The sequence below is a fragment of the Nannobrachium achirus genome (genome assembly GCF_963921795.1).
Source record: "Nannobrachium achirus genome assembly, chromosome: 22".
NCBI lineage: Eukaryota > Metazoa > Chordata > Actinopteri > Myctophiformes > Myctophidae > Nannobrachium > Nannobrachium achirus.
The window spans coordinates 868,266-895,117 of record NC_137829.1 but is presented as its reverse complement, the minus strand read 5'-3'; the positions used below and the strand labels follow the sequence as shown (position 1 = coordinate 895,117).

Sequence of the window (26,852 nt, the reverse complement as noted above, 5' to 3'; positions counted from 1 at the left end):
GTCCCCAGAGTTACTACAGGGGGTCCTCCAAATCTTTGAGTGATAGAAACATTTTTTTCTCCTTTTTTATATTAACCAATTGAACGCTAGCGTCCATATTCTGAGAACTTTGGACAAAAATAGCAGATCTACAAGCTCACAACGCCTCGTAGATCAGCTATTTTTGGCAAAGAGCTTTGGTGTAGAGGGGAAAAAGGGCAGACTAAGTACAGAGTGAAGTTTATTAAGTATTGACGATTCATGTGGATCTGAAAACAACAAATTGACATGAATCCAAAATACACTGATGATCTATGAACAGGTTGTGGGTCCCTGCTTCATCTCTCTCTCAAATAAGGGGTCCTTTGCCTGATCTAGAATATAACAATAATGTTTTGTTAGGTTTTATAGCCATAAATCATAAATCATGCTCTAATTTGCATTTTGGGGATATTTTTCACAATATTAACATATGTACATGTTCTAGACATTCTGATGATCACAAAAAATATATATTAAAGGCATTTTACTTCTGTTTTAGTGAGGAATAGCTTCAGTTAAAAAGTGAGATGTTGTTCGTCCAGACGCTGGAATTTCAACTTCTCTGGGAGGTGTGCATGTCAGTCTCTGTGGGGGGTATTTATATGCAAATATCGTGGCCAATGGCATTGTAATACTAAACAATAGGATTTAATGGTGATGTTAATGTGAAAAAAGAACAGGAATACTAATTATAAAATAAAATAAAAAATGATTTAAAAAATGTTGCAGAAAAGCAACGCTGGGCCTTGCAGGGTTAAATGTGACTGCATCGTGTCCCCCCCACCCCCACCCACCGGTCTGTCTGTGAAACAAACCCCCGACGGGTCGGTCGGTCGGTCACTCACTTGACCCTGTCTTTGCAAGCAAAAGTAAAACCTTCACTTCACACGTCATCAAATATATAAAATGTCAGACTGGCATGCAGAGAAAATGACTGAGGTGTGGTGGGGAGGGTAGGGTGGGGTGGGGTGGGGGATGTTTTGGTCCAAAGTGCAAGACCCCTGTGTCTTTTTATGGTTTGTTTTTTTCCCAAGCATGCAGGAGACCTTGTCATCTATTAAAAATGAGATGGTGGTAATGGGTTGGGCATGGATAAATTGATAATGCTGGGATGGGAGGGTGGGGGAGTTCGGTTCGCTGGTCATTTTGACCCGGGGGAGGGGGAGGGGTTGATGGAGGCGGCTCTCAAGCGTTTTTTTTCCCCCCCTCTGTCCTCAAATACCTTGGTTCCCTGCCAGCCGGCCCAAATGACCGACACGGCGTGCTTATTCCTGGCCTCCTCCTTCAGCTGACGGAGCTCTCGCCGGGCCTGGTGGGGTTAGGATGGAGGAAGGAGGTGGAGGAAGGAGGGGGGGGGGGGTTAATTTAATCCAGAGGTCTTCAACGGGGGGTCCGGGACCCCTAGGGGTCCTCAGAGTTACAACAGGGGGTCTTCCAAATCTTTGTGTGATAGGAACTTGGTTTTTAAGCCCTTTCTTATATTAACCACTTGAACCCTAGCGTCCATATTCTGAGAACTTTAGCCAAAAATAGCAGATCTACAAGCTCACAACGCCTCGCGCTGTGAGGCGTTGTGAGCTTGTAGATCGGCTATTTTTGGCAAAGAGATTTGGAGGGGGCAAAGAGCAGACTAAGTACAGTGAAAGGTCACGTTTATTAAGTATTGACGGTTCAAGGGCATAAATATCTGAAGACACACATTAACATGAATCCAAAATACACTGTTGATCGTGCCGTCAAACAATGAAACTATATCTATGAACAGGTTGTGGGGGTCCCTGCTTCATCTCTCTCTCTCAACTAAGGGGTCCTTGGCCTGAAAACGTTGAAGACCCCTGATTTAATTTCAATGGCATTCAATTAACTGACCCAGGAGGGTGTTGTTGCTGAGTGGGTGTAAAAACACAAAACACCAAGAAAAGCTGTGAACGGGGACTAAAAGAAATAGAACACATAAATTAACTGAAACCCCGAAAGGCACTCTGTCGGCCAAAAACAGGCACTGAGCAGTAAAGCACACTGCAGTGAAGCAATAGGATATGGTTAGGATTATTACTATCGACGGCGTTATAGAGATAAGTGGGGCTGATTAAGTGTCTTTGGTCTTTGCCGACGACGGCAAAGTAGTGAAGTTCATTACGACGGCTAATTATACCCATTTAGGCCTAGAATTATTGAATGTTTACAAGCTCACAGCGCGGCGCGAGCTTGTAGATGTGCTATTTTTGAAAAAGCCGTAAAAATCTGTGCAAAATTGGTACATTTTTGATTATGTATTTTCAAAGCGAACGTTTGTAACTCAAATTTTGTTTCTGGGTGGTCCCTGGAACTAAATATGTTGAATGGGGGTCCGTGGCCAAATAAATATCATTTTGGGGGTCCTTCACATGAAAAGGTTTGAGAACCACTGACATAGTAGTCTCTCAAGAACAGACTAACTGAGCTCCAGTTAAGTGAAAAGGACCTTTTCTTTGACGATGGCTGGCCAGATTACTGACATAGAAACATAGGTTTTTCCAAAAAACCTTAGAAGGATTCAAAAGACACTTATAGAATCGGGTCAAAATTCAAATTTTCACGATTTTTAAAAAATAGCAGATCTACAAGCTCGCAGCGCGGCACTCGGTGCCGCGCTGTGAGCTTGTATATCTGCTATTTTTCAATAGTTAAAGCATAAACCAATGATACACAATAATGTGTACCCGTTCTGAATGGGTTATTTCTCTCTGATAACGTCGGTGTCATGCAGCGACATACCTCGATGTCTTACAATACAATGAGTCGGCGGATGGAAGCTCTTTTGATTCTTATCGGGAAAAGGGAGCCATTACACCACTACGAGATAAAGACAATCAGTAACAATTACCAAGGACATGCTTAACGTCGGTCTAAAAGCTTTAGAAGTTAAAGAGATATTGCCTTTTATCTAGTCTTCCTCAATCAAAGGGACGGTATATATATTATGGTCTGACTGGACTGGATATACTAACTGGGAACAGCCTTCCCATGTTAAATGATTAGCTATTTTAATTTTTAGTTTGTTGCTTTTTCTGCTTTCAAACCCTGCTCATGTTATTGATTATGTGTTTATTTTGCAATGAAGCACTTTGAGATTCCTTGTATAAAATGTTGTATTATTATTATTATTAACTGTCATCTCTGTCAGGTGGAAACCTCACATATCCAAACTCCACAACAGTATTTCCTTGGATCCTTGTAAATAAAATGTAAACCGAGTAAATGTAATTAGAGTATTTCCGCTTCATCGTTGCTAACCTGTATTTTCTTTCACTCATAACAGAAGAATCTGGAGTTAGATTACGAGAATGTTGGACTGTATGCGAAACGGAATTTCCTGATTGAGTTATCTCCCGTTGCATTGTGGGAATTTGAGTTTTTCTTCAGTTGCAGGTGCTGCAGACCGCAAGCTACGGTTTAATACAAAACCTTTATCAACCTGTCAATCTCGCCGACGGCACTCTGAGACATCAAAGAATCGCTCGTCAATCTTGTCATCGGCAGCCGGTAAGTTATAAATATACAGTATAGCGTCGTTGTCGGGTGGAAACCTTGTATGTCCAAAACCATTCGTTTTTAACTAAACTAGTGAAAACAGCCGATCTACAAGCACACAACGCCTCGCACCACTACTTTTGTGCGACAGCCTTGTCTGATGAAGCAGGGCTTTACTTCGCAAATAAACATACAAATTTGAAAGTTGGAGATACAAGGTTTCTGCCCGACAGTGACGATAAACTGCATTTACTGCACTACACTGACGACAGGCAGAGATTACATCCAGATCCTCAGGCGGTAGAAAGTGCTGCCACGTGTAAAAACCCCAAAATGCCACCTAGAACAACAGTAATCACACAGGATGACTATAAAACGCAGATGAGGGGGACATTAGACAAGAGCAGTGGAGGACAGACACCACAGGGGACGGGACAGGACGGGACGGGGGACATCGATGGGTTTCAAACCCAGGGGTCAGTTTCCAGGTTGGGACGAGGAGGACATGGGATGTTCGGGGGGACAGGGGAAGACAGGGACAGGGAGGGCATGGTGGACGATGGACACACTATGATGGCAGGTATAGGGACAGGCGTGGGGTTGAAATACCTTAGTCCCCTGCCAGAACGCCCAAATAACTGTCACGGCGTGTTTATTCCGCGCCTCCTGCTTTAGACGTCGCAGCTCCATCCGAGCCTGGCGTGGCAGCAGGTGTGGGTGGAGGAGGTGGAGGTGCAGCAGGTGTGTGGGTGGTGGAGGTGGAGGTGGTGTTGGTTAAAGGGACAGCAGAGCAGAAGGCAAGTTAAGGTAAAGGCGAGGAGAGAGGGATGGAAATAAATAAGAGCAACAAAGCAGCTTTGTGTGATCGGCCACCAGTGGGGAAAATAAGAGGAGAAAACGACAGTGATGATGTTTGTGTCGAGAAAACACACTTAAATTCTCATGATATGTTGCCTCGGTCATTAAGATCGGAGCGCTGGAGGGAAAAGCATTCAAAGTTAATAAAGAGATAACAATTGCTGCAAGTTGTATTCTGCGGAAAAGTCTGGATCTGTCACTGGAAGTTAAAAAGTAAATAAAAAATACTGTAAAAGAGACATGGAGACGTTAACCACTTGACCCATTTAGGCCTAGAATTATTGAATGCTTTAACCAGTGAAAAATAGCAGATATACAAGCTCACAGCGCGCTGCGAGCTTTGTAGATCTGCTATTTTTGAAAAAGTCGTGAAAATGTGTGCAAATCTTTGAATAGATGTATTTTCAAAGCGAACGTTTGTAACTCAAATGTTGCTTCTGGATGGTCCCTGGAACTAGATATTTTGAGGAGAAATAAATGTCATTTTGGGGGTCCTTCACATGAAAAGGTTTGAGAACCACTGACATAGTAGTCTCTCAAGAACAGACTAACTGAGCTCCAATTTTAAGTGAAAAGGACCTTTTCTTTGACGATGGCCGGCCAGATTGCTGACATAGAAACATAGGTTTTTCAAAAACTCTTAGAAGGATTCAAAAGACACTTATAGAATCGGGTCAAAATTCAAATTTTCACGATTTTTCAAAAATAGCAGATCTACAAGCTCGCAGTGAGCTTGTATATCTGCTATTTTTCAATAGTTAAAGCATAAAATAATAATACACTAAAATGTGGACCCGTTCTGAATGGGTTAAACCCAAGCTAAAGAGTCCCCCAGGGATCTATCCCCCTCTACACCAAATATCTTTGCTAGAAATAGTCAATTTATTCCGTCTACACCAGTGGTTTTCAACCAGTGGTCTGGGGACCACCAGTGGACCTTGAGGGGGTTCCAGGTGGTCCCCACAGCTAAATGATGGAGAGTTGGTAACCAAATGGACCAAATTATAGATATTTAACTCTAGAGAGCGTAAAATGAAAACAAATTGACCCTTATGGGTCCATTTGGTTTACATGTTCGTTCTCAAGGGTTAAATTATTGTTAAACATCTGCATTACTTCTGTCCAGGCCTAGAATTTCGTCAGTTTAGGGGCAAGGCCAATTGGCCTTTGGTGTTGTCAAATGTTTGAGGGCACAAAGGCCAAGTGCCAGGGCAGGAAGGCCATCATTAAAACAATGATTTTAACTCATTGAGTGCCAATCCCGAACTAGTTCGGCTTTATTAGCGTATCGTAGTGTGCCGATCCCGAACAAGTTCGGCTTTTAAAAAAAAAAAAAAAAAAAAAAAAAAAAATTTTTTTTTTTTTTTTTGAAAAAATTTTTTTTGAATTTTTTTTTTTTTTTTTTGGACCCCATCAAATCTGGTGAACATGATTTCAATCGCGATTTTGCATGTTCCACCCCCATACAACCCCATCTAACATACAGGGCAGCCATTTTTGTTTACATTACATGTAAAACATAATGGCGATTATCTCAAGAATGTCTGAACGGATTTCCAATCGGATTTTTTTGTTTGAAAGCTGTGAACAAACTGCACAAATCCACTCCAATGCAATCCAGGATTGCATTGGATTTTTTAGAGCTCATTCTTCTCTGTTTTTTTCCCATGCATGAGGTGTGCAAGGTTTAATCATGGCTAAGTTGACGAAAATAAGGCTTCTAAAATGCTTGGTAGCCAATAGCTAACTTCAAGCTAACTTCATCCTCTTCCTGTACATGCACAAAGGAAAGTGTCCTTTCCTTTGTAAAAAAAGTCATGGCTCCAGGGCTTGGGCATGCATTACCAGCATATCTCTATTATTCTCTGGTCACTGGGCGCCCTCTAGTGGTGATAGGCTGGCACTCAATGAGTTAAGTCCACGCCACAGTCACAATTAATTTAGCTTAAACGTTAAGGTTTAATGTAATACCTTTCAATTAAATAAATATCAAGAACCTGTTTATTTCTGTTTTGCCATGTGAAAGTAACTAAGTACATTTACTTAAGTATTGTACTTAATTGTTTATTGTAATTTTGAGTATTTCTAACACTTACTTGAGTTACTTCTACTCCACTACATCTCGGCTCCAAATATTGTACTTTTACTCCACTACAATTATTTGAAATCTTTAGTTACCAGTTACTTTGCATATATAAATTATAATATTATTAAACATACATGAACCACTTTAGCCCTATTTAGGCTATTTGAAAATAATCAAGCTTGTAGAAAAAATAGCAGATCTACAAGCCCAAGATGTGTCGCATAACTATGCGTTGTGAACTTGTAGATCTGCTATTTTCAAACATGTTGTACTTTTACTTTTGGTACTTTAAGTACATTTTGATACCAATACTTTTGAATTTGAGGACTTTACTTGCAACGGAAGTATTTCTACATTGCAGTAGGCTATTGATACTTTTACTTGAGTAAAACATTTGAGTACTTTTTCCACCACTGGCCATGTGCACGCACGCACACAAACTCCTCCCTCCCGTTCGCGGAGTGATCCCTTTCTCAACAATAATGTACTTTCTGACAGCTCAGCCTCTCGTGGAAAGATTAGCTTTTGGTTCCCTTGTATGGCATTTTGGTTGTTGTCCTGAGCTCAGCAGAGCTCCGTTTGAAGGCATTCGTTCGCACATTCGGATTTATTCAACAGGCTGCGTTAGAAAAAACTCCCGTTTAGCCCGGTGATGTTTTTGTGTTGTAACTTGTAAACACTGTGTCGCGGGACTCCGTCGGCTCCACTATGCGGCGGCTGCTATGCTGCTACTACGAGCGTAAAGAGATGGGTATGGCTGCAGGCCTGGAGACACCTCCCTCTGCAGATCTTTCTTGTCAGATCTTTCGTCTCAGTACGGAAGTACCTAATTACTTGACTCTACTGCCCCCTAGTGCTTCGGGGACGTGTGCAGTGGGGCAACGGTGAGATTCGATCTAGTGATCTCTGGCACGCAAGTCGGCGACGCTATCCATTCAGCCATCAATGCTGATGTTTATCGTGGGCTTGCCCAGGCCTTACGGCCTGGGCATAAATATAACGATTGCATTCACCACGGCTTCGTAACTCGCGCGGCGCTCCGCCGGCCGCGCGGCCCTGGCCCGCTCTTCGCGGCCACTCGCGCCTGCGGCGCTCGGGGGCGAAGAGCAGGACCAAGGTCCGCTGGCCTTCGCGCCGCTTGCAATGTCGTGGACACTCGAGCGGCTCCGCCTTTGTTGACCCTGTAGACTTGCCGTTAGTACTTCCGTTCTGAGTACTTCCGTACTGAGACGAAAGATCTGACAAGAAAGATCTGCTGAGGGAGGTGTCTCCAGGCCTGCAGCCATACACTCTTGAGCGTAAATGGAATCTACTACTGGTCATGTGCGTAGCTCAACCAACCACGCACTGCTGTTACCGTAATGACTGGAAAATCGCGCAGAGGAAAAAACGGTAAAAAGCAGTTAATGGACTGCTGTGGGCGCCAGGGCACCACGGCCAATGTGGCCGTTGGGGCATGTAATTTTTCGAGGGGCACACGGCCAAAGAGAGGGGCAACGACGGCCATGGCCGTCGTGGCCGCCGTGAATTTCCTGCCCTGCTTCTGTCTGTTTGTCGTCTCTCCTATGGTACCAACATCAATACAGCATGGAATTGTGTTCAAAATCTACGATAACAAAATAATCTAAGTTTTGGGTCTGAGACTTCATTCCCATCGGACCGCGATAAAGATAACCATAGCGATATGTCGGCGTTCACATCAATTATGACAGCTTTATCGTTGTGGTGTGGACACTGCCATCCACTTCAATTGGAAACGATATTATCTTTATCTTTATCTTTATCGTTATCGCGCCGAGTGGGAAAGGGCCTTTAATCTCATCAAATGGTCGTTCCGTGGCTCAAATGCTGAATAAATAAATGGGCCTTGATATGAAAAAAAAAGATTGAGAACCACTGGTCTACACCAAATGTCTTGGTAGCTGATCTACGTGTCACAACCCCCCCAAGAATAGGCGATAAGAGCTGTTGAGAGGATGTGATGGCATGGTTCCATGTTTCTATAATGGTTCCATGGTTCCATAGTGGTGTGCAGGGATGTCGGCAAACACATTCTGGGCCATGGGTACAAGGATTCACTGCGGGCCCCCCATGAATGTTCTTCATAGGAAGCAACATTTTAGCTGCAAATGTTCGCTTAAGAAATACATACATTCAAAGATCTTCACACATTTTCATGACTTTTCAAAAATAGCAGATCTACAAGCTCACAGCGCGGCACTCGGTGCTGCGTTGTGAGCTTGTATATCTGCTATTTTTCAATAGCTAAAGTATCTTGGGCCCCTGGATTCATAGTGGTGTGAGTGAGTACCTGAGTGCCGTGCCAGTAGGCTGCGATGGTGGTGACCGCCTCCTGGCATCTCTTCTGGTACTTCAGCTCCCGGAGGATCTTGCGGGCCTGGAGATTCAGAAATGATCAGCACGTTGTCATGTTGTTGTTGTTGTTGTCTTTGCACAATCATCTTTCTTAACACAATGGATGTAATTTTTCCCTAAAGACGTCTTAAGATCAAAGGTGGGAAGGGGGCCAGTGCACCTGAAAGACGTCTGGGGACGTCTTACCTGGTTACCATGGTTACCAGGTAAGCAGAACCTACTGTAGCGGCTGGTGAACAAAAACACTACATATCCCATCATGCAACTCAATGATGATGATACTACTACTACTACCAAGGTGTCCGAAGAGGGGACTCTTTCCCAGGTGTTTCGCCCGGGTGGGTGTGGTTATATGCCTAAACCTGACCATAACTAACCTCACAAACAATATGCCTAGCCCACCTGGGTGAAACACCTGGGAAAGAGGGAATCTTGTCCGAAGAGAGTTAAACTATGTTCACTTGTATTTTGAAATCAGCCAGCGCTTTCGTTCAGTTGGGTATTGGGATGTTGAATGTGTTTTGGGTGAGGTCATAAATTCCACATTATAGTGACAGCATTTACAGTAGTAGAATGCATTTCCCCACAAGATCACGGTAATGTCCAACTTTTGCCTTGATTACAATTTAATGAACACGTATTAAAAAGAAAAGAAACAGCAGGTTTACCTTCCATCCTCTGGTGAAGGACTGCACCCTGATGGTGGCGCTCTTGATCTTCTGATATTTCTTTTGTTGCTGTTTAGATGGAGGGAAAAAAAAAGCGTTCAACTACAAATTGTTTCTTTAAAAAGGAACACACAACTGGTGTTTGGCAGTAGATGTGTAAGAGAGTCCCAAGTTGTGTTGTCTGGTCTCACCGCGTAGCGCCGGTACCAGGCCGCCACCACCACCTGGCTCTTCTTCAGCAGCAGGAACTCTGTGCGACACTTCCAGCCGCGGTAGATCTTCTGGATGAGCGTGGCCAGATCCTCCAGACACTGCCTCCTCCGCTCCTCCAGGAAGAACAGCTGGGAGGGAGACATTGCCAAAGCAAGTGTCAAAATATAATAAAAAATCACACCCGTGTGAACTGAGCAGTGTGCCTGGCCTGAACAACAGCGCCCCTCCGTTAACATGTGTGTGTGTGTGTGGTCAGTAGAGGTATTGCAGGCTACATACATGCATACACACACACACACGCATATACACACAGCTCCATATAGGAGTGGTGTGACCACCGCTCAAAAACTGTTGAAAAGGCGGAACATCTAGTATACAGTTTGTAGTCGGTACAACATTGTGTAAACAGAGCTATGTCACAGGTCTTCATTATAAAATGTTATATATACATTACATACAGATGTGCCCTTTCAAAACGTCACGTCCTGCAATTGGCAAGTAGATTTTCAGAGGATTTACAGAACATTGAGCTTGTAGATCAATTATTTTTGCTATTTTTATGACCTTCTCCGACTTCAAAGTTTAAATTTAAACAGGGAAAGAAACCTGGGGAAAAAAGCATTTGCATGATATTTTCAGAAAAATAGCAGTAAATACTGAAAAGTTGAAACGGCACATATATAAAGCTTTTTGAAACAAAATTTGTTTCCCTGATATTTAATATCAGGGAAACAACCTGTCTGGTGGGTTTACAAAATAAAACGCAACCCTAACTTTTTGTGTTTTTACTAGAGCGCTTCAAGCTTGTGGATCTGCTACTGGCCAGGGGGAGGCAGTATAGAGACCAGGATTACTGCAAGTGTTTTGTGAAGGTACCTACCCAGAGAGTTGTTTTTTCCCCCCCACCCGACAGACAATATTATGCATTGCAACGTTTGTCCTTTTGGCATAAAGATAATGTAAGGTTTAAACGTTTGTCCTTTTGGCATAAAGATAATGTAAGGTTTAAAAACACAGGGGTGTTTTTATATATGCCCATCACATCATCCAGTTAGATGATGTGAGGATACAGAACCAAGGAGTTACAGGACATTGTTTCCCAAAGTGGGTGCCGTGGCACCCTAGGGTGCTGTGATGCCTGTCCAGGTGTGCCGCAAAATAATTTGACAATATTTGGAATTCATCAACATCACTACATCAATTTTCCATGCATCTACCTGAACTCTCTTCAATGCTGCCCTAAAATGTGTATGCCCTCACAGGTATAGTAATACCTAACCTGTGTGTGTGTGTGTGTGTGTGTGTGTGTGTGTGTGTGTGTGTGTGTGTGTGTGTGTGTGTGTGTGTGTGTGTGTGTGTGTGTGCGTGCGTGCGTGCGTGCGTGCGTGCGTGCGTGCGTGCGTGCGTGCGTAGATCTGGAGAGACGCGAGACAGAGATAAAGTCTTATATAAAGATATCAGTCATGGATGAAAAGTCCCCGTCATCTCGGCTTTGAGATCAAGTTGTTACACGTCTTGTTTGGTCTGTTGGATCTGTCTGTCTGTCTGTCTGTCTGTCTGTCTGTCTCTCCCTGCCTGCTGGGGGTGTGATCCTGTGCTGCAGTTTTTAAAAGCTCCCGTATGAGCATTAAATAAAAAAGGTTTGTTTCCCAGGCTGCCAGGACGGATGGCTGAGTGGAACCATGTGTTTCCAGAATGTTAGTTACACACTAATCGCTGGAGGGAGGGAGGGAGGGGGGGGGGGGGGGGGGGGAGACCTACAACGCGGTGACTTACGACTCACACTATGAGCTTGTAGATCTGCTATTTTTGATAAATCATGAAAACAGGGTTGCCACACATTTTTACCAATTTATTTACAAAGACAGGTAGTTTATTCCAGTGGTTCTCAACCTTTTCAGGCTGTGACCCCCTGAAATCATATTTTAACTGGGGACCCGGTCACCCTGACGAGCACTAAGAGTTGAGGAATTTTGTATAACACGGTTATATTGTGAAAATAGCCGATCTACATACTCACAGCGCCTCGCGTTGCGAGGTGTTGTGAGCATGTAGATCTGCTATTTTCACAATTTCTGCCTCTAATATTTGACAATTTGGCCCATGTTTAGCCTGGCCCAACAAAATCAATAACCAAAGCAACACATAGCTATTTTTTCCAGGACCTTCCAGGACCCTTGATCAATTCCAAACCTTTTCCTGTACTGGAAAAATATTTTTTCTAATTTCAAAATATTTCCAGGAATTTCATGACCGTGGGAACCCTTCAAATCCTTGAATATATATTTTTGCTGCCATTTCTTTCAAAAAGATTCATACATTACCAAGCTACCCTCACCTACATGTGTATAGCTGTATATTAGGGGTGTAACGATACATTCTAACAGCGACACACGATACAATAACACATCGTGATACACGGTTGACAACACGACACATGGACAATATTGGTTCATTTCTGAGCGATGCAATATGATCCAAACGATTAAAATTGTGAGCGATACAATATGATACAAACGGTTCAAATCCCGCCCTACCGTTCTAGGGTTCCTGATGAAGATCTTGCAGCGTCCGTAGGCAAACTCCTCAGCGGCCACCTGGAGGTCTGTCATCAACACCTCCACCCCCTCCCTGGAAGGTCAGAAAGGACATCCTTCAGCACACAGTACACGACTCAAAACACATCATCTTGACCAGGGACGCAGACGGGAGGACAATGGACAAATCATTGGTGGTGGGTGGCGAGCAGGAAGGAGCTAGGGCAGCTAGGGTGCACATTCAGGGTGTCGTTTGGAGAAATACTGTAAGACAGACATTGGAAGCATGAGCCTCTAGCGTGCCCTTGGGGGAGGCGGCGGGGAAAAGCAGCGCCCAAGTCATACCCTATGGAAGACTGTCTCTAGCTTGCCTTAAAGCTAGAGACAAGCTTGCTTCTTCAAAACATGTGACTTCCATAGGGAATGAACTGGACGCTGCCTCCCCCTGGACGCTGATTTTAGGGCAAAATCTGTAGGAGCCAAAAATGTGTTTTTAAAAAATCAGACTGATGGTGGTGCTAAATGGGACAGATCCATGTTGATGACAGGACTCTAGACATACTGTGTGCCGCTTTGCGTGATTTTAGGGCAACATCTGTAGGAGCAGTGTCCAAAAATGTGTTTAGCAAGAATCTGCCTCATGGTGGCGCTAGAAGAGGGCCATGTGAGAAATGAGGGGTGGAGGTTGTGGTTTGGCAGGCAAGGAGTGTGTGTGCAAAGTTTGGCATGGATAGGGGCAACGGTGGCGGAGATATGAGTGGGGGAAAAGTGTGACGTGTGGCGTGACTGACAGACAGACAGACAGACTGACTGCCTGCCTGACGGTCACTATAAACACACACGCAGGTACAGGGTGATGGTCGACGGGAGGAGATGCGTCTTGTGAATTTATGGTCAACTGAAGCTACAGAAGGGGTGGGTGGGGCGACAAGATACCAGATTGTCGAGTGTAAACTTCATATGACTCATATATCCTTCAATTCAAACAAAATAAATGAATGGCAAAAGTCACAGATCTGCTACTTTTGATAATTTCGTGTGTAACGCTGCAGTATGAGCAAGTACAGCGTTAATTAATTAACCATTTAAGTCAGACCTGGAATTTATTATTACTTTAACCATTATTTTATGATTTAACTATCGCAGAAAAAATAGCAGATGTACATGCTTGTAGATCTGCTATTTTTGAAAAAAAGGTATTTGAATTGTTTTGACCCGATTTTTAAAAAACGCATGTTTCTACGTCAGCGGTTCTCAAACTATTTCATGTCAAGGGCCCCTAGAATTTGACCGCCGACCCCATCTCAAAATATTATGTGTCCCAAAAGCAAATATTTGAGTTATAACTGTTCTCTTTTTAAAAGATATATTCAAAGATTTGCAAAAAAAGAATCAAAAATGGCAGATCTACAAGCGCACAGTGCGGCACTCGGTGCTACGCTGTGAGCTTGTATATCTATAGCTTTTTTATATAGCTTTTTTCCCAAAAAACAAAACAAAACAAGCTTTTTCAAAAAATAGCAGATCTACAAGCTCGCAGCGTGGCACCTGTGAGCTTGTATATCTTCTATCTTTTAATAGCATAAAGTAATGGTTAAAGTGGTTCCAGGTCTTAACAATTTTGCTGCCAAAAAAATACCCCTTTGTACCCCTTCTCTGCCATGCCCGTATCGAAGCGGAACTAAAATAGGCCGGAACTAATGCTCTGTGATCGGTTTCTACACGGACACATTATTGAGCGGACCACTTATCATTGAGCCCCTGAACCGGAAGCTGATGGTCCGTCGTCTATTTTGGCCCGTTAGCTTTCTGTATAAACTCTGCAGCTTACAGATGGAGAACGGATTGATCAATTGAAAAACTTTCAACGGATTTGAGAAGCTGATGGAATACGCGAACACACGATGCATAGCAGTGTCCGATCACGCACGATGGGAACTGGATGAGCGCCCACGTTAACAGGTAGGAGAAGCCGGCAGTGAAAGACATAGAGAAATCTCCGGGCTCTACGGCCGTAAACTAAGAATGAGTTAATGGGTAAAAAAGAAAGAAAGAAAAAAGAAAAAACGGATAAGACACAGATTTCTGCCCGACAGCCACAAAATGTTTGTTTTAGGCGTCAGATGAGAGTCACTGCCGTTATCGACACCGTGAATGAAACACGTGAGTCACTGCCGTTATCGACACCGTGAATGAAACACGTGAGTCACTGCCGTTATCGACACCGTGAATGAAACACGTGAGTCACTGCCGTTATCGACACCGTGAATGAAACACGTGAGTCACTGCCGTTATCGACACCGTGAATGAAACACGTGAGTCACTGCCGTTATCGACACCGTGAATGAAACACGTGAGTCAGATGAGAGTCACTGCCGTTATCGACACTACCGTTATCGACACTACCGTTATCGACACCGTGAATGAAACACGTGAGTCACTGCCGTTATCGACACCGTTAATGAAACACGTGAGTCACTGCCGTTATCGACACCGTGAATGAAACACGTGAGTCACTGCCGTTATCGACACCGTGAATGAAACACGTGAGTCACTGCCGTTATCGACACCGTGAATGAAACACGTGAGTCACTGCCGTTATCGACACCGTGAATGAAACACGTGAGTCACTGCCGTTATCGACACCGTGAATGAAACACGTGAGTCACTGCCGTTATCGACACCGTGAATGAAACACGTGAGTCAGATGAGAGTCACTGCCGTTATCGACACTACCGTTATCGACACTACCGTTATCGACACCGTGAATGAAACACGTGAGTCACTGCCGTTATCGACACCGTTAATGAAACACGTGATGAGAGTCACTGCCGTTATCGACACCGTGAATGAAACACGTGATGAGAGTCACTGCCGTTATCGACACCGTGAATGAAACACGTGATGAGAGTCACTGCCGTTATCGACACCGTGAATGAAACACGTGATGAGAGTCACTGCCGTTATCGACACCGTTAATGAAACACGTGATGAGTCACTGCCGTTATCGACACCGTGAATGAAACACGTGATGAGAGTCACTGCCGTTATCGACACCGTTAATGAAACACGTGATGAGAGTCACTGCCGTTATCGACACCGTGAATGAAACACGTGATGAGAGTCACTGCCGTTATCGACACCGTGAATGAAACACGTGATGAGAGTCACTGCCGTTATCGACACCGTGAATGAAACACGTGATGAGTCACTGCCGTTATCGACACCGTGAATGAAACACGTGAGTCAGATGAGAGTCACTGCCGTTATCGACACCGTTAATGAAACACGTGATGAGAGTCACTGCCGTTATCGACACCGTGAATGAAACACGTGATGAGAGTCACTGCCGTTATCGACACCGTGAATGAAACACGTGAGTCAGATGAGAGTCACTGCCGTTATCGACACCGTGAATGAAACACGTGAGTCAGATGAGAGTCACTGCCGTTATCGACACCGTGAATGAAACACGTGAGTCACTGCCGTTATCGACACCGTGAATGAAACACGTGAGTCACTGCCGTTATCGACACCGTGAATGAAACACGTGAGTCAGAGCACTACGGAACAGCAGGAAGAGAGAAGAGAGAGACGTCACAACATGCACTGTTCTCTGTAGAGTGAGTGATAATCTGCTTGGTGATGTCTGGTGGCTTTGCCTGCGCAAAAAAAAGAAAAAAGAAAATAGAAAGCAAGATTGCTGCTGAGATTTTTGCGAAGACGTGTTTTTGGTATAGCGTGCAAGTTGCGTGTGTACGTGTGCAACCATGCATGTGTTGAGGGTGACAATAGCAAAGCCCTGTGGGCAAAGACAAGTGTTCCAGTCAGGCACAGATTAAGCCTAAGGGGCTGAAGGTGGGGTTGGCGAAAGGGCCCTTCTGTGTAAAGTATGCATGTTCTCTCCGTGTTCCATATAGGGTAGATACCCTCACAAAAACATGCAGTAATCCTGGTATCTATAATGCCTCCCCCTGGTTGGCCGGGGCGCCTGATGGAGGGGAAAGGAACTGGTTGGAATAACGTGTTCCTTCCACGCGCCACGTCCTACACAGGGAAACTTCCCCCGCCTGCTCACTACGGAAGAGCCATATGATACGTCATACGCTGATCAATTGGGCGGGTCATTTAAGGTAACCTAAATTTGTGTTGATCCTGAGTTCCTTCTGCGTATGCGTCTGGTACTGTGATGTCGATTTTCCTTTCCCAGCAGAACTTGGCACCTGCCCACAATACCAAAATTACTAGTAACTGGTGTACTAGTAATACCATGGACCATGGCATTACTGTGCGTTTTTTTGGCACTTCAAGCTGTTAACACTTCTAACTTTTGGAGAGGAGCGCTGGATATTTTGATGGTCCTGATTTCGTCCCGCAACTGGTGATTTACGACCCGACATTGTAATCGTCACCACAACACATGGCGAGTCCACGTTTACGTTGTTTCAGCCATAGATATAAAAAGCCTCGATGCCTCATCCACCGCTTCAGTTCATTGGAGCGACGTGCAACGACTGGAGGCCGGACGGGCCAAATTATGTGAAGATGGGGGCTGCATGTGGCCCCCGGGCCGCCAGTTGCCCATGCATGGTTTAGTATGAGCAGGGTTTTGGGGCTCACCTAGCGGGGCCCCTCCAGTGAGTTAGGGTCAGTAAGAAGGGGGCTTTAGGGCTCACCTAGCGGGGCCCCTCCAGTGAGTTAGGGTCAGTATGAAGGGGGCTTTAGGGCTCACCTAGCGGGGCCCCTCCAGTGAGTTAGGGTCAGTATGAAGGGGGCTTTGGGGCTCACCTAGCGGGGCCCCTCCAGTGAGTTAGGGTCAGTATGAAGGGGGCTTTAGGGCTCACCTAGCGGGGCCCCTCCAGTGAGTTAGGGTCAGTATGAAGGGGGCTTTAGGGCTCACCTAGCGGGGCCCCTCCAGTGAGTTAGGGTCAGTATGAAGGGGGCTTTAGGGCTCACCTAGCGGGGCCCCTCCAGTGAGTTAGGGTCAGTATGAAGGGGGCTTTAGGGCTCACCTAGCGGGGCCCCTCCAGTGAGTTAGGGTCAGTATGAAGGGGGCTTTGGGGCTCACCTAGCGGGGCCCCTCCAGTGAGTTAGGGTCAGTATGAAGGGGGCTTTAGGGCTCACCTAGCAGGGCCCCTCCAGTGAGTTAGGGTCAGTATGAAGGGGGCTTTAGGGCTCACCTAGCAGGGCCCCTCCAGTGAGTTAGGGTCAGTAAGAAGGGGGTTTTGGGGCTCACCTAGCGGGGCCCCTCCAGTGAGTTAGGGTCAGTATGAAGGGGGCTTTAGGGCTCACCTAGCGGGGCCCCTCCAGTGAGTTAGGGTCAGTATGAAGGGGGTTTTGGGGCTCACCTGGCGGGGCCCCTCCAGTGAGTTAGGGTCAGTATGAAGGGGGCTTTAGGGCTCACCTAGCGGGGCCCCTCCAGTGAGTTAGGGTCAGTATGAAGGGGGCTTTAGGGCTCACCTAGCGGGGCCCCTCCAGTGAGTTAGGGTCAGTATGAAGGGGGTTTTGGGGCTCACCTAGCGGGGCCCCTCCAGTGGGGCCAGGTCTGCTTGCAGAGCATCTTGTAGCGCTCCAGGCAGAGTTAGGGTCAGTATGAAGGGGGCTTTAGGGCTCACCTAGCAGGGCCCCTCCAGTGAGTTAGGGTCAGTATGAAGGGGGCTTTAGGGCTCACCTAGCGGGGCCCCTCCAGTGGGGCCAGGTCTGCTTGCAGAGCATCTTGTAGCGCTCCAGGCAGAGTTAGGGTCAGTATGAAGGGGGCTTTAGGGCTCACCTAGCGGGGCCCCTCCAGTGAGTTAGGGTCAGTATGAAGGGGGCTTTAGGGCTCACCTAGCAGGGCCCCTCCAGTGGGGCCAGGTCTGCTTGCAGAGCATCTTGTAGCGCTCCAGGCAGGGCTCGTATGCCTGGCGGAAGGCGTAGCCCGCCCTCCTCACACGTACGTTCTCCATCAGGCCCAGGTAGCGCACCTGGTGGCACACCAGAGACTCTGTGAAGATGTGGGCCGCCTTCTTATCGTTGGGTTTGATGCACCTGCGGGTGAAAAGGAGTCCTTGTTTTATTTAGATAGGAACCTTTCATTGACAGAACCGTTTCATAGCGCTTTACGTACAAGTAGGGGTGGAAAATAGAGCTGATTCACAGATTAATCGTGATGCGTACCTAATTATGAATCGATGTCAAAAGTCTTTAAAGAAAGCTGCTTAATGTTTTTGTTTGTTGGCAGTTTAGTTTTTGCTAATTGCACAGAGCAGCAGCCATGTTTTGGTTCGTTATTGAGAAGCCTTTATGTTTAAGTCCGTATTCCTTTTTCTAAAAGGACTCTCTTCCATTTGCTTATATTATCAATAAAAAATAATGGATGTAAATTAATCTGTTTTCATTAATTATGGATCATTAGAAATCACTTTTTTTATTAGTCACACAGTGAGGGGAAAATAAACTAGTAAGACGCCTCAGGGCGACATGCAACCTTGCCTTAAAGGGCGAGGTTGCGCCATGTCTTGGTGGCCAGTGATGTATATCGGACCAGTTACCCATATATGGAGACCCCTGGTACCCATATACTGTATGAAGTGAGGCGAATGTTCTCGGGTAGCGAATTCCAGAGCTTGGGAGCTCGGATGACGAAGGCCCGATCACCCTTTTGTAACGTAATTTGCAGTACAGACTTTTAGGAGCCCCTTGCCTGCGGACCTCAGGTCCCGAGGAGGTTGGGTTCTACAGGGTTCCCACACATTTTTACCAATTCATTTCCAAAACTTTTCCAAGACTTTTCCAGAATATTTAACCCAATTTCCAGGACTATATAACAATAATTCAGCTCAATAACGAGTCGCTTACTCCTATGCGCAATGCCCAAAGACAGGTAGTGTATGCCAGTGGTTCTAAACCTTTTCAGGCTGTGACCCCCGAAATAATCTGTCATGTTTTAACTGGGGACCCCCCACCCTGACGAGCACTAAGAGTTGAGGAATTTTGTACACAATTTCTGCCTCTAATATTTGACAATTTGGCCCATGTTTAATTTGTCATTTCAGAGGTATTAACAAAATCAATAACCAAAGACAATGCATAGATATTTTTTCCAGGACCTTCCAGGACCCTTGATAAATTCCAAAACTTTTCCAGTACTGGAAAAATATTTTTCTAATTTCAAAATATTTCCAGGAATGTCATGACCGTGGGAACCCTGGTTCTAAAGGGAAGGAGAAGAAGATCCACCTGATGTAGTTGGGGTTCTAAAGGGAGGGAGCTTCAACCTAATTAGTTGGGGTTCTAAAGGGAAGGAGAAGGAGCTTCACCTGATGTAGTTGGGGTTCTTGGTCTGCAGGTTCCTCATCAGAACGCCCACGGAGGCCTTGAACTGGGAGCCGGCGGTGGGCGGCCTCTTCAGGTTGACCTTGGCGGGGTTTCCCTCAGGGAACAGCAGCTTGATGAGGCTGTGGTTGGCCTTGTACATGGCCTGGGACAGGTCTCGGTACAGAAGGTCGTTGTTCTTGTCCATGAAGCCCTCCACGCGGTACAGCACCTGGGCGGGTGGCAAGCAGTGTTGTAAAGTAACCAATAAGGGCTGTCACGATTTCTGTTGTTGACAATTACATTTCTGTTTGGCTTGTAGGCTTTGAAATTGCACAAGGCAGATATGAAACGTAACCTAAATAGACAAAGATATTACTGACATATTTGACAACTTTATTCTTAAAAAAGAACATTGATAGTGGAACTAGCCGATCTACAAGCTCACAATGTGTTGCATCGCGACGTGTTGTGAGCTTGTAGATCGGCCATTTCCAGTATTGTTTTTTTAAATATTTGAAAATATATGATAATTTCTCAACATAGAAACGATTATGACCCACAAGTGTCCCACAAGAGTGGAATACAGTATACTTTTCCGGCATAGTGCTGGATGCGGTCAGTGAGTGTGGAGTGGACAGTACCTTTCCAGCATAGTGCTGTATGTGGTCAGTGAGAGTGGAGTGGACGGTACCTTTCCGGCATAGTGCTGGATGTGGTCAGTGAGAGTGGAGTGGACGGTACCTTTCCGGCATAGTGCTGGATGTGGTCAGTGAGTGTGCTGTGGAGAGGACGGTACCTTTCCGGCATAGTGCTGGATGCGGTCAGTGAGTGTGGAGTGGAGTGGACAGTACCTTTCCAGCATAGTGCTGTATGTGGTCAGTGAGAGTGGAGTGGACGGTACCTTTCCGGCATAGTGCTGGATGTGGTCAGTGAGAGTGGAGTGGACGGTACCTTTCCGGCATAGTGCTGGATGTGGTCAGTGAGTGTGCTGTGGAGAGGACGGTACCTTTCCGGCATAGTGCTGGATGCGGTCAGTGAGTGTGGAGTGGAGTGGACAGTACCTTTCCAGCATAGTGCTGGATGTGGTCAGTGAGAGTGGAGTGGACGGTACCTTTCCAGCATAGTGCTGGATGCGGTCAGTGAGTGTGGAGTGGACGGTACCTTTCCGGCATAGTGCTGGATGCGGTCAGTGAGTGTGGAGTGGACGGTACCTTTCCGGCATAGTGCTGGATGCGGAAGCAGTTGTGCGGGAGGCTCTGGTCGGTCAGGAACTTGGAGTTCTTGCTGAGGCGGCTCTCAAAGTGCTGGTGCTCGGCACACACCGTGTTCAGCTTGTCCAGGAAGGTGTCGTCGGTGACCGTCCCTGGCCTCAGGCACTCCTCGTCCAGCATGGCCATGATGCCGTTCTGGTTCTGGAAAGGGGGCGGAGAGACGGTTATGGTGGTGATGACGACGATGCTTGCCGTCATCATTGTTATAAGTCAGACAGTATGCGATAGTGTTTTGTCGTCACTGACTGCGTTTACGTGGACCCTAATATTCCACTTAATATTCCCAATGAAAACTCAATCAGAATATTAGATGCCATCACGTCAAACACGTCATTTGGACGATAATATTCCGATCCCGTCGATTGGAAGGAATTTTCAGGTGGAGAGGGGAGGTAAAAAAAAACTTTTCAGATTCAGGAAAATATCAGCATGTAAACATTATTCTAATCATTTCTCTGGTTGGAAAGCGGTCAACAAAAAGCAGCCAGAACCACTGTGTACATCTCATTTGAACACAGAACCACTGTGTACATGTCTCATTTGAACACAGAACCACTGTGTACATACATGTCTCATTTGCATGCTTTGAGGCTTGCAAATGAGGATATTACTTTTATTTAACGGTTAAGTTGATATCTCTGATCAGAATGACTTCATTCTGAATGAATAAATATTGTCCTGTGTTAAAGCAAGCAGCGTCGTCTCATATTGGCTTTCATAAAGTTATCACCTGAAAAATGCTATACATAGGATACAATTTACACACTTGTATAAGGCCTCGATAACTTGCTGTATGACAACTTGCCGAATATAGCCCACCTACAAACTCACAGCACATCACAATGCAATATAGTGTGAGCTTGTAGATTGCCAATTTTCACAACAGAATGTCTTGATAAAATAATGACCAACATAGGAAAATAGCTGCCATTATTGTTGTGCTGCCAGAGAGGCACTTCCAGTCGATGCATACAACTGTCCCATGGTGTCCACTTTCTGAGCATCAAAATACTGTACATCTGCCTGTGTCGACCATGTCTCTCCAGACGGAGAGGAGGGCTTGCCATTGCCGTACCAAGTTCGAATCGACTGGGGATTCCTGCCTAAATTGCATTGTTTTGCTTTCCAAGAACTGGGAGACACTGAGAAAACAAACTCACATTCTCAATGAGGTCGCAGATAATGGCGTTGTTGAAATAGTCGATGTTGGTCCACTCGATGCCCTGTGAGAAACAAATGAACATGGCATCAGAGAGGTCAGACTCTGTTCTCAGAAACTTTCACTTCAGGCTTCCAAGAAAGCTTGTTCTCTCTCTCTCCCGGTCACCTGGAGTCACTTACACAGATCTTAACAGGTCTTAGCGTCATTAAGACCAGTCATTACACACTTAGAGTCTGGAACGTGAGGAAAAAGCTTGTCACTTAATCACATCATGGCTTTTTTTTTTTTTTTGGCCCCAACTGATGGCCTTTGGACAAACAGACGGACATAGCTGGGATAGTATACAGGGACACCGTCATTACTGTGGTGGACGTCCAAATCAATGTCTCAAAATCCCTGCAGAATCTTCAACCTAAACCAGGGGTCTTCAACGTTTTCAGGCCAAGGACCCCTTAGTTGAGAGAGAGATGAAGCGGGGACCACCACAACCTTTTTATATAGTTTCATTGTTTGACAGCACAATACAATCATCAATGTATTTTGGATTTGTGTCAAGTTGTGTTTTCAGATATTTCACTCTGTACTTAGTCTACTCTTTTTCCCCTCTACACCAAAGCTCTTTGCCAAAAATAGCCGATCGATCTGCTATTTTTGGCTAAAGTTCTCAGAATATGGACGCTAGGGTTCAAGTGGTTAATATAAAAAAGGAGAAAAAAAGTTTCTATCACTCAAAGATTTGGAGGACCTCCTGTAGTAACTCTGGGGACCCCCTGTTGAAGACCCCTGACCTAAACGGTAAAACTAATAATAGCGATAATAATAATACAATATTTCAGGTTTTCGGTTAAGTCTCAGTCTGCGCTTGAACTCGTCTCTCGGTGACGTAGTGCAGTTGGGGGAGGGCGTGGCTTCTATGCTGGGATGGTTGGTTTAGCCAACCATCTAAGGCAGAGACATCCAGCATCCTGATTGGTGGCCTTCCCCTATCCCCCTGGTCAGGCAGGCTGTGGTATTTTCCCATGCGCCCCCCCCCCCCCACTGGACCGGGGCCAGGGGGGGGTGGGGGGGAGGGGGGAGCAGTCACACACTAAGAGCTCTGAAAGCAAACATAGATCCGAAGTGTGTGAGTGTGTGTGCAGGGGCGTCACACCAAATTCTGGGTCCCTGGGTACAAGGATTCACTGCGGGCCCCCCATGAATGTTAACCTTTCAAAAATTGCAGATATACAAGCTCACAGCGCGGCACCAAGTGCCGCGCTGCAAGCTTGTAGATCTGCTATTTTTTTAAAATGGTGAAAATGTGTGCAAGAAACCTATGTTTCCATGTCAGTGGTGCTCAAAATCTTTCATGTCAAAGATGTCAAAGACAAAGATTTGCACACATTTTCGCGACTTTAAAAAAATAGCAGATCTACAAGCTCGCAGCGTGGCACTCGGTGCCGCGCTCTGAGCTTGTATATCTGCTATTTTTCAATAGCTAAAGTTACTAGGGCCCCTCCACCTTGGGCCCTAGTAACTCAGTCCCACTCCCCCCCCCCGCCCCCCTTGTGACGCCCCTGTGTGTGTGTGTGTGTGTGTGTGTGTGTGTGTGTGTGTGTGTGTGTGTGTGTGTGTGTGCGCGTGCGTGCGTGCGTGTGTGCGTGTGTGTGCGTGCGTGCGCGGGGTGTTTACCCTTCTAGAGTGAGGGATCACTTCCGTCCATACGGAGTTCATGGAGGGAGAGGAAAGCCAGAGGCAAAGAGAGATGGAGAAATGAGTGGGGGGTGGGGGTGGGGGGGGGGGGGGGAGTTGCGAGGCGTTGTACTATTTGACAATGTGGCCAAGGTTTAATGTGTCATTTTGGAGGTATTCAATTGTCACCTTTGAATGATGTGCATATACTCTCTATACACCTAAACTTTATGTTGGTTTGTTTACTGTTGAGTGAGAAAACAATGTTGCACATTAAGTCAGAGTGTGGGACTGGGACTGAGTTACTAGGGCCCAAGGTGGAGGGGGCCCTAATTATTTTATACTTTAGCTATTGAAAAATAGCAGATATACAAGCTCACAGCACGGCACCGAGTGCCGCACTTTTGAAAAGTCGTGAAAATGTGTGCAAATCTTTGAATATATGTATTTTTTGAGCGAACATTTGTAACTCAAATTTTGCTTCTGGGGGGTCCCTGGAACTAAATATTTTGAGATGGGGGTCCATGGCCAAACACATATCATTTTGGGGGTCCTTCACATGAAAAGGTTTGAGCACCACTGGCACTGAATATAAACATAGGTTTTTCAAAAAACCTTAGAAGGACTTGAAATATCCAAAGACTCAAGATTTTCAAGATTTTTCAAAAATAGCAGATCTACAAGCTCGCAGCACGGCACTCGTTGCCGCGCTGTGAGCTTGTAAATACGCTATTTTTCAATAGTTAAAGCACAAAATGTAAGTTCATCCTTGAACCCAGGGCCCAGGATCCATGGGTAGAGTGACATGGGTTACCTCTCTGACGTACTCCTCCTGCTCCTCTCGCAGGGTCAACTCAATGAAGATCTGCTGAAGCTTCTCGTTGCAGTAGTTGATGATGAACTGCTCAAAGCTGTTGTCCTGCAGCGCCACGTGCGTCCACAAGGGGGAGGGGGGGGGGGACAAACAGTTAGTTCCAGGCTGGTGGAAAAAAACATGCCTAATAATGTTCTGAATAATTTACCAAGAAAAATACATATATAATTAATATCGTCACTGACAGGCAGAAACATTGTGGGCCAAAAATGGCACTTTTCTACGGCATTCATCTCTCTCCCTCTCTCTCTGAGAGACAGTGCTACAATAACAAACGGAGCCTCTGAGGTCTCACTATTGCTGATGACGGATTTATTGCAGTCTCATCTTTTCCTGCAAACAAGTTATTGAAAAAAAGGAAAAAAAAAACAAAGAGCTCAGTGATTTGGAGAGCCTTTGGACAACTAGCTGGGTGTAAAGTTAAATCAAGTGTCCAGATCGCCGTCGGGCCGAGCGTGCCGTGGACGTTCTTCTGAGATCACACACACGCACACACTTCTTTGAACAATAATGACACAAAATTCCTTTACCATTTCATAAAATCGCTTTCACTCCCTCGCCACCGCCATTACCCCAATTTTGACCAATTATAGAGCCAATTACGACCGTTTAGTGGCAAAGTGGGCTGGCCTGGGTGGAGGCCTCAACGCTGGGTTAGGAGACGGTTAGCTCTGGTCCATAGCTTCAGAAGGTTAGGAGACGGTTAGCTCTGGTCCATAGCTTCAGAAGGTTAGGAGACGGTTAGCTCTGGTCCATAGCTTCAGAAGGACTTCTCCTTAACGCTTATTGGGACCCATGAGCCGTTGCACTCACAGCCCTGACTGCGTAGCCTATTGTCTGTGGTAAGAATTAAAAAAATACCAACACAAAGCTGTTTTAGGTGTTCGAAGCCTACTTTCCTTAGTGGGAACACTAGTCTAAAGGTGGTTGCACACTGCTGCGTTTTTCGTTGCGAAATGCGTTTTTCAGGGCAAGGAGAGAGAGAGAGATAGAGAGAGCAAGGGACCGAGTGGTGCGCGAAACGGACGGCAGTGTGCAAACGTGACTGACATAACGTGAGGTTGATTTTTTATTTGCGTGCTCCGAAATTCACTCCGATATTCGGCCCGAAAAACGCAGCAGTGTGCAACCACCTTTAGCCCCCCACCTCATGTCTAAAATACAGTTTTTGTCCAGAAAGAAAAAGATTCCACCGGGAAGGAAAAATCGGGTCAATGGACCTGACTCCTTCTAAAGCGCATTTCAGACGGGAGGCGGTTGACGCGGTCGTTCTCGCTTGGATCAGCGGGGATCGCACCGCGGTGGAGACGCGAGCACAATCGCTCATAATCGCGTCTGCCTGCCTCTCCGCTCCTCAACTTCTCCGCGTGTCCCAAACGATCGCCCGCCTCTCATTGAAAATGAAACGCTAGGGCACGTCAACCGCCCTCCATCTGAAAGGAGCTTTACACTACGGACCAGAGCTAGGAGACATCCATCTGGTCAGCAGAGTGGGTTAGAAGAGCGTGGTCTACTCCAACAACACAGAGGGTTAAAGGACGCAACGCTGGCTGTACAACACACAGTGGTGGAAGAAGTACTCACATTCTGTACTTGAGTAAAAGTATAAAAACATATTGTTCGTCAAATAATTGTAGTGGAATGAAAAGTAAAATGTTTGTGGAGTAAAAGTAAAAGTATTGAAAACTGGAAATACTAAACAGTAAACACTGTATACTCAACAACAGCAAAGAAAGAAATGTACTGTAGTCCTCAAGTAATGTACTGTACATATTACAAGTACAGTACGTGAGGACTTCTACTTTCCACCACAGGTTGTACAGCAAAACCTCAGGTAAAGCTAGAACAGCTTCTCAGTTTCCATTGACAGAGAAAGCAGGAGGTTATTATCTTTACTCTACAAAACACAGACAAAATGTAAAAGCATCTTTCTCATCTTTCCCCAAAGGGACAGCGGACCGTCGGACGGACGGACAACCCAGCTGAACGGACGGACGGACAGACGGACACATTCTGTGAAAACCAGAGACATCTGTAACTACGGTGGTTTGTGACCAGCTTGATCCGCCAAACATTCTCAAATCATGGGCATTAGTGCCGGCTGAGGGAAACTGTCTGGCTAATTTGAGATTCATCTAACTGGACTGCAATGGTAGAGGAATCAAACGGTCATTTTCAGCTACAGTAGCATTCTCACATAATTATCGGTTTATTTTATTTTTACTTTTTAATATTGATCATTGAGCCAAACCTTACATGTCATGTTCCTGACAAGCCTAGGAGTAGAGACTCAGCACAACACATTC

The 26,852-nt window shown here is 45.6% G+C and overlaps 1 protein-coding gene across 1 annotated transcript in view; it reads right to left on the bottom strand.

Annotated features, from left to right (window-relative positions):
• myo1b (myosin IB) overlaps positions 1 to 26,852 on the bottom strand; it is a 171,322-nt gene that overhangs the window by 19,373 nt on the left and 125,097 nt on the right. Inside the window, exons 12-22 of the mRNA XM_080753508.1 lie at positions 24,487 to 24,591; positions 22,000 to 22,062; positions 20,780 to 20,980; positions 19,571 to 19,797; positions 18,099 to 18,299; positions 12,273 to 12,366; positions 9,714 to 9,863; positions 9,523 to 9,591; positions 8,790 to 8,876; positions 4,144 to 4,230; positions 1,244 to 1,330 (exon numbers count right to left, since the gene is read on the bottom strand). Of these exons, the coding sequence (XP_080609634.1) occupies positions 1,244 to 1,330; positions 4,144 to 4,230; positions 8,790 to 8,876; positions 9,523 to 9,591; positions 9,714 to 9,863; positions 12,273 to 12,366; positions 18,099 to 18,299; positions 19,571 to 19,797; positions 20,780 to 20,980; positions 22,000 to 22,062; positions 24,487 to 24,591 (1,371 nt within the window). The remainder of the gene's footprint in view (positions 1 to 1,243; positions 1,331 to 4,143; positions 4,231 to 8,789; positions 8,877 to 9,522; positions 9,592 to 9,713; positions 9,864 to 12,272; positions 12,367 to 18,098; positions 18,300 to 19,570; positions 19,798 to 20,779; positions 20,981 to 21,999; positions 22,063 to 24,486; positions 24,592 to 26,852) is intronic.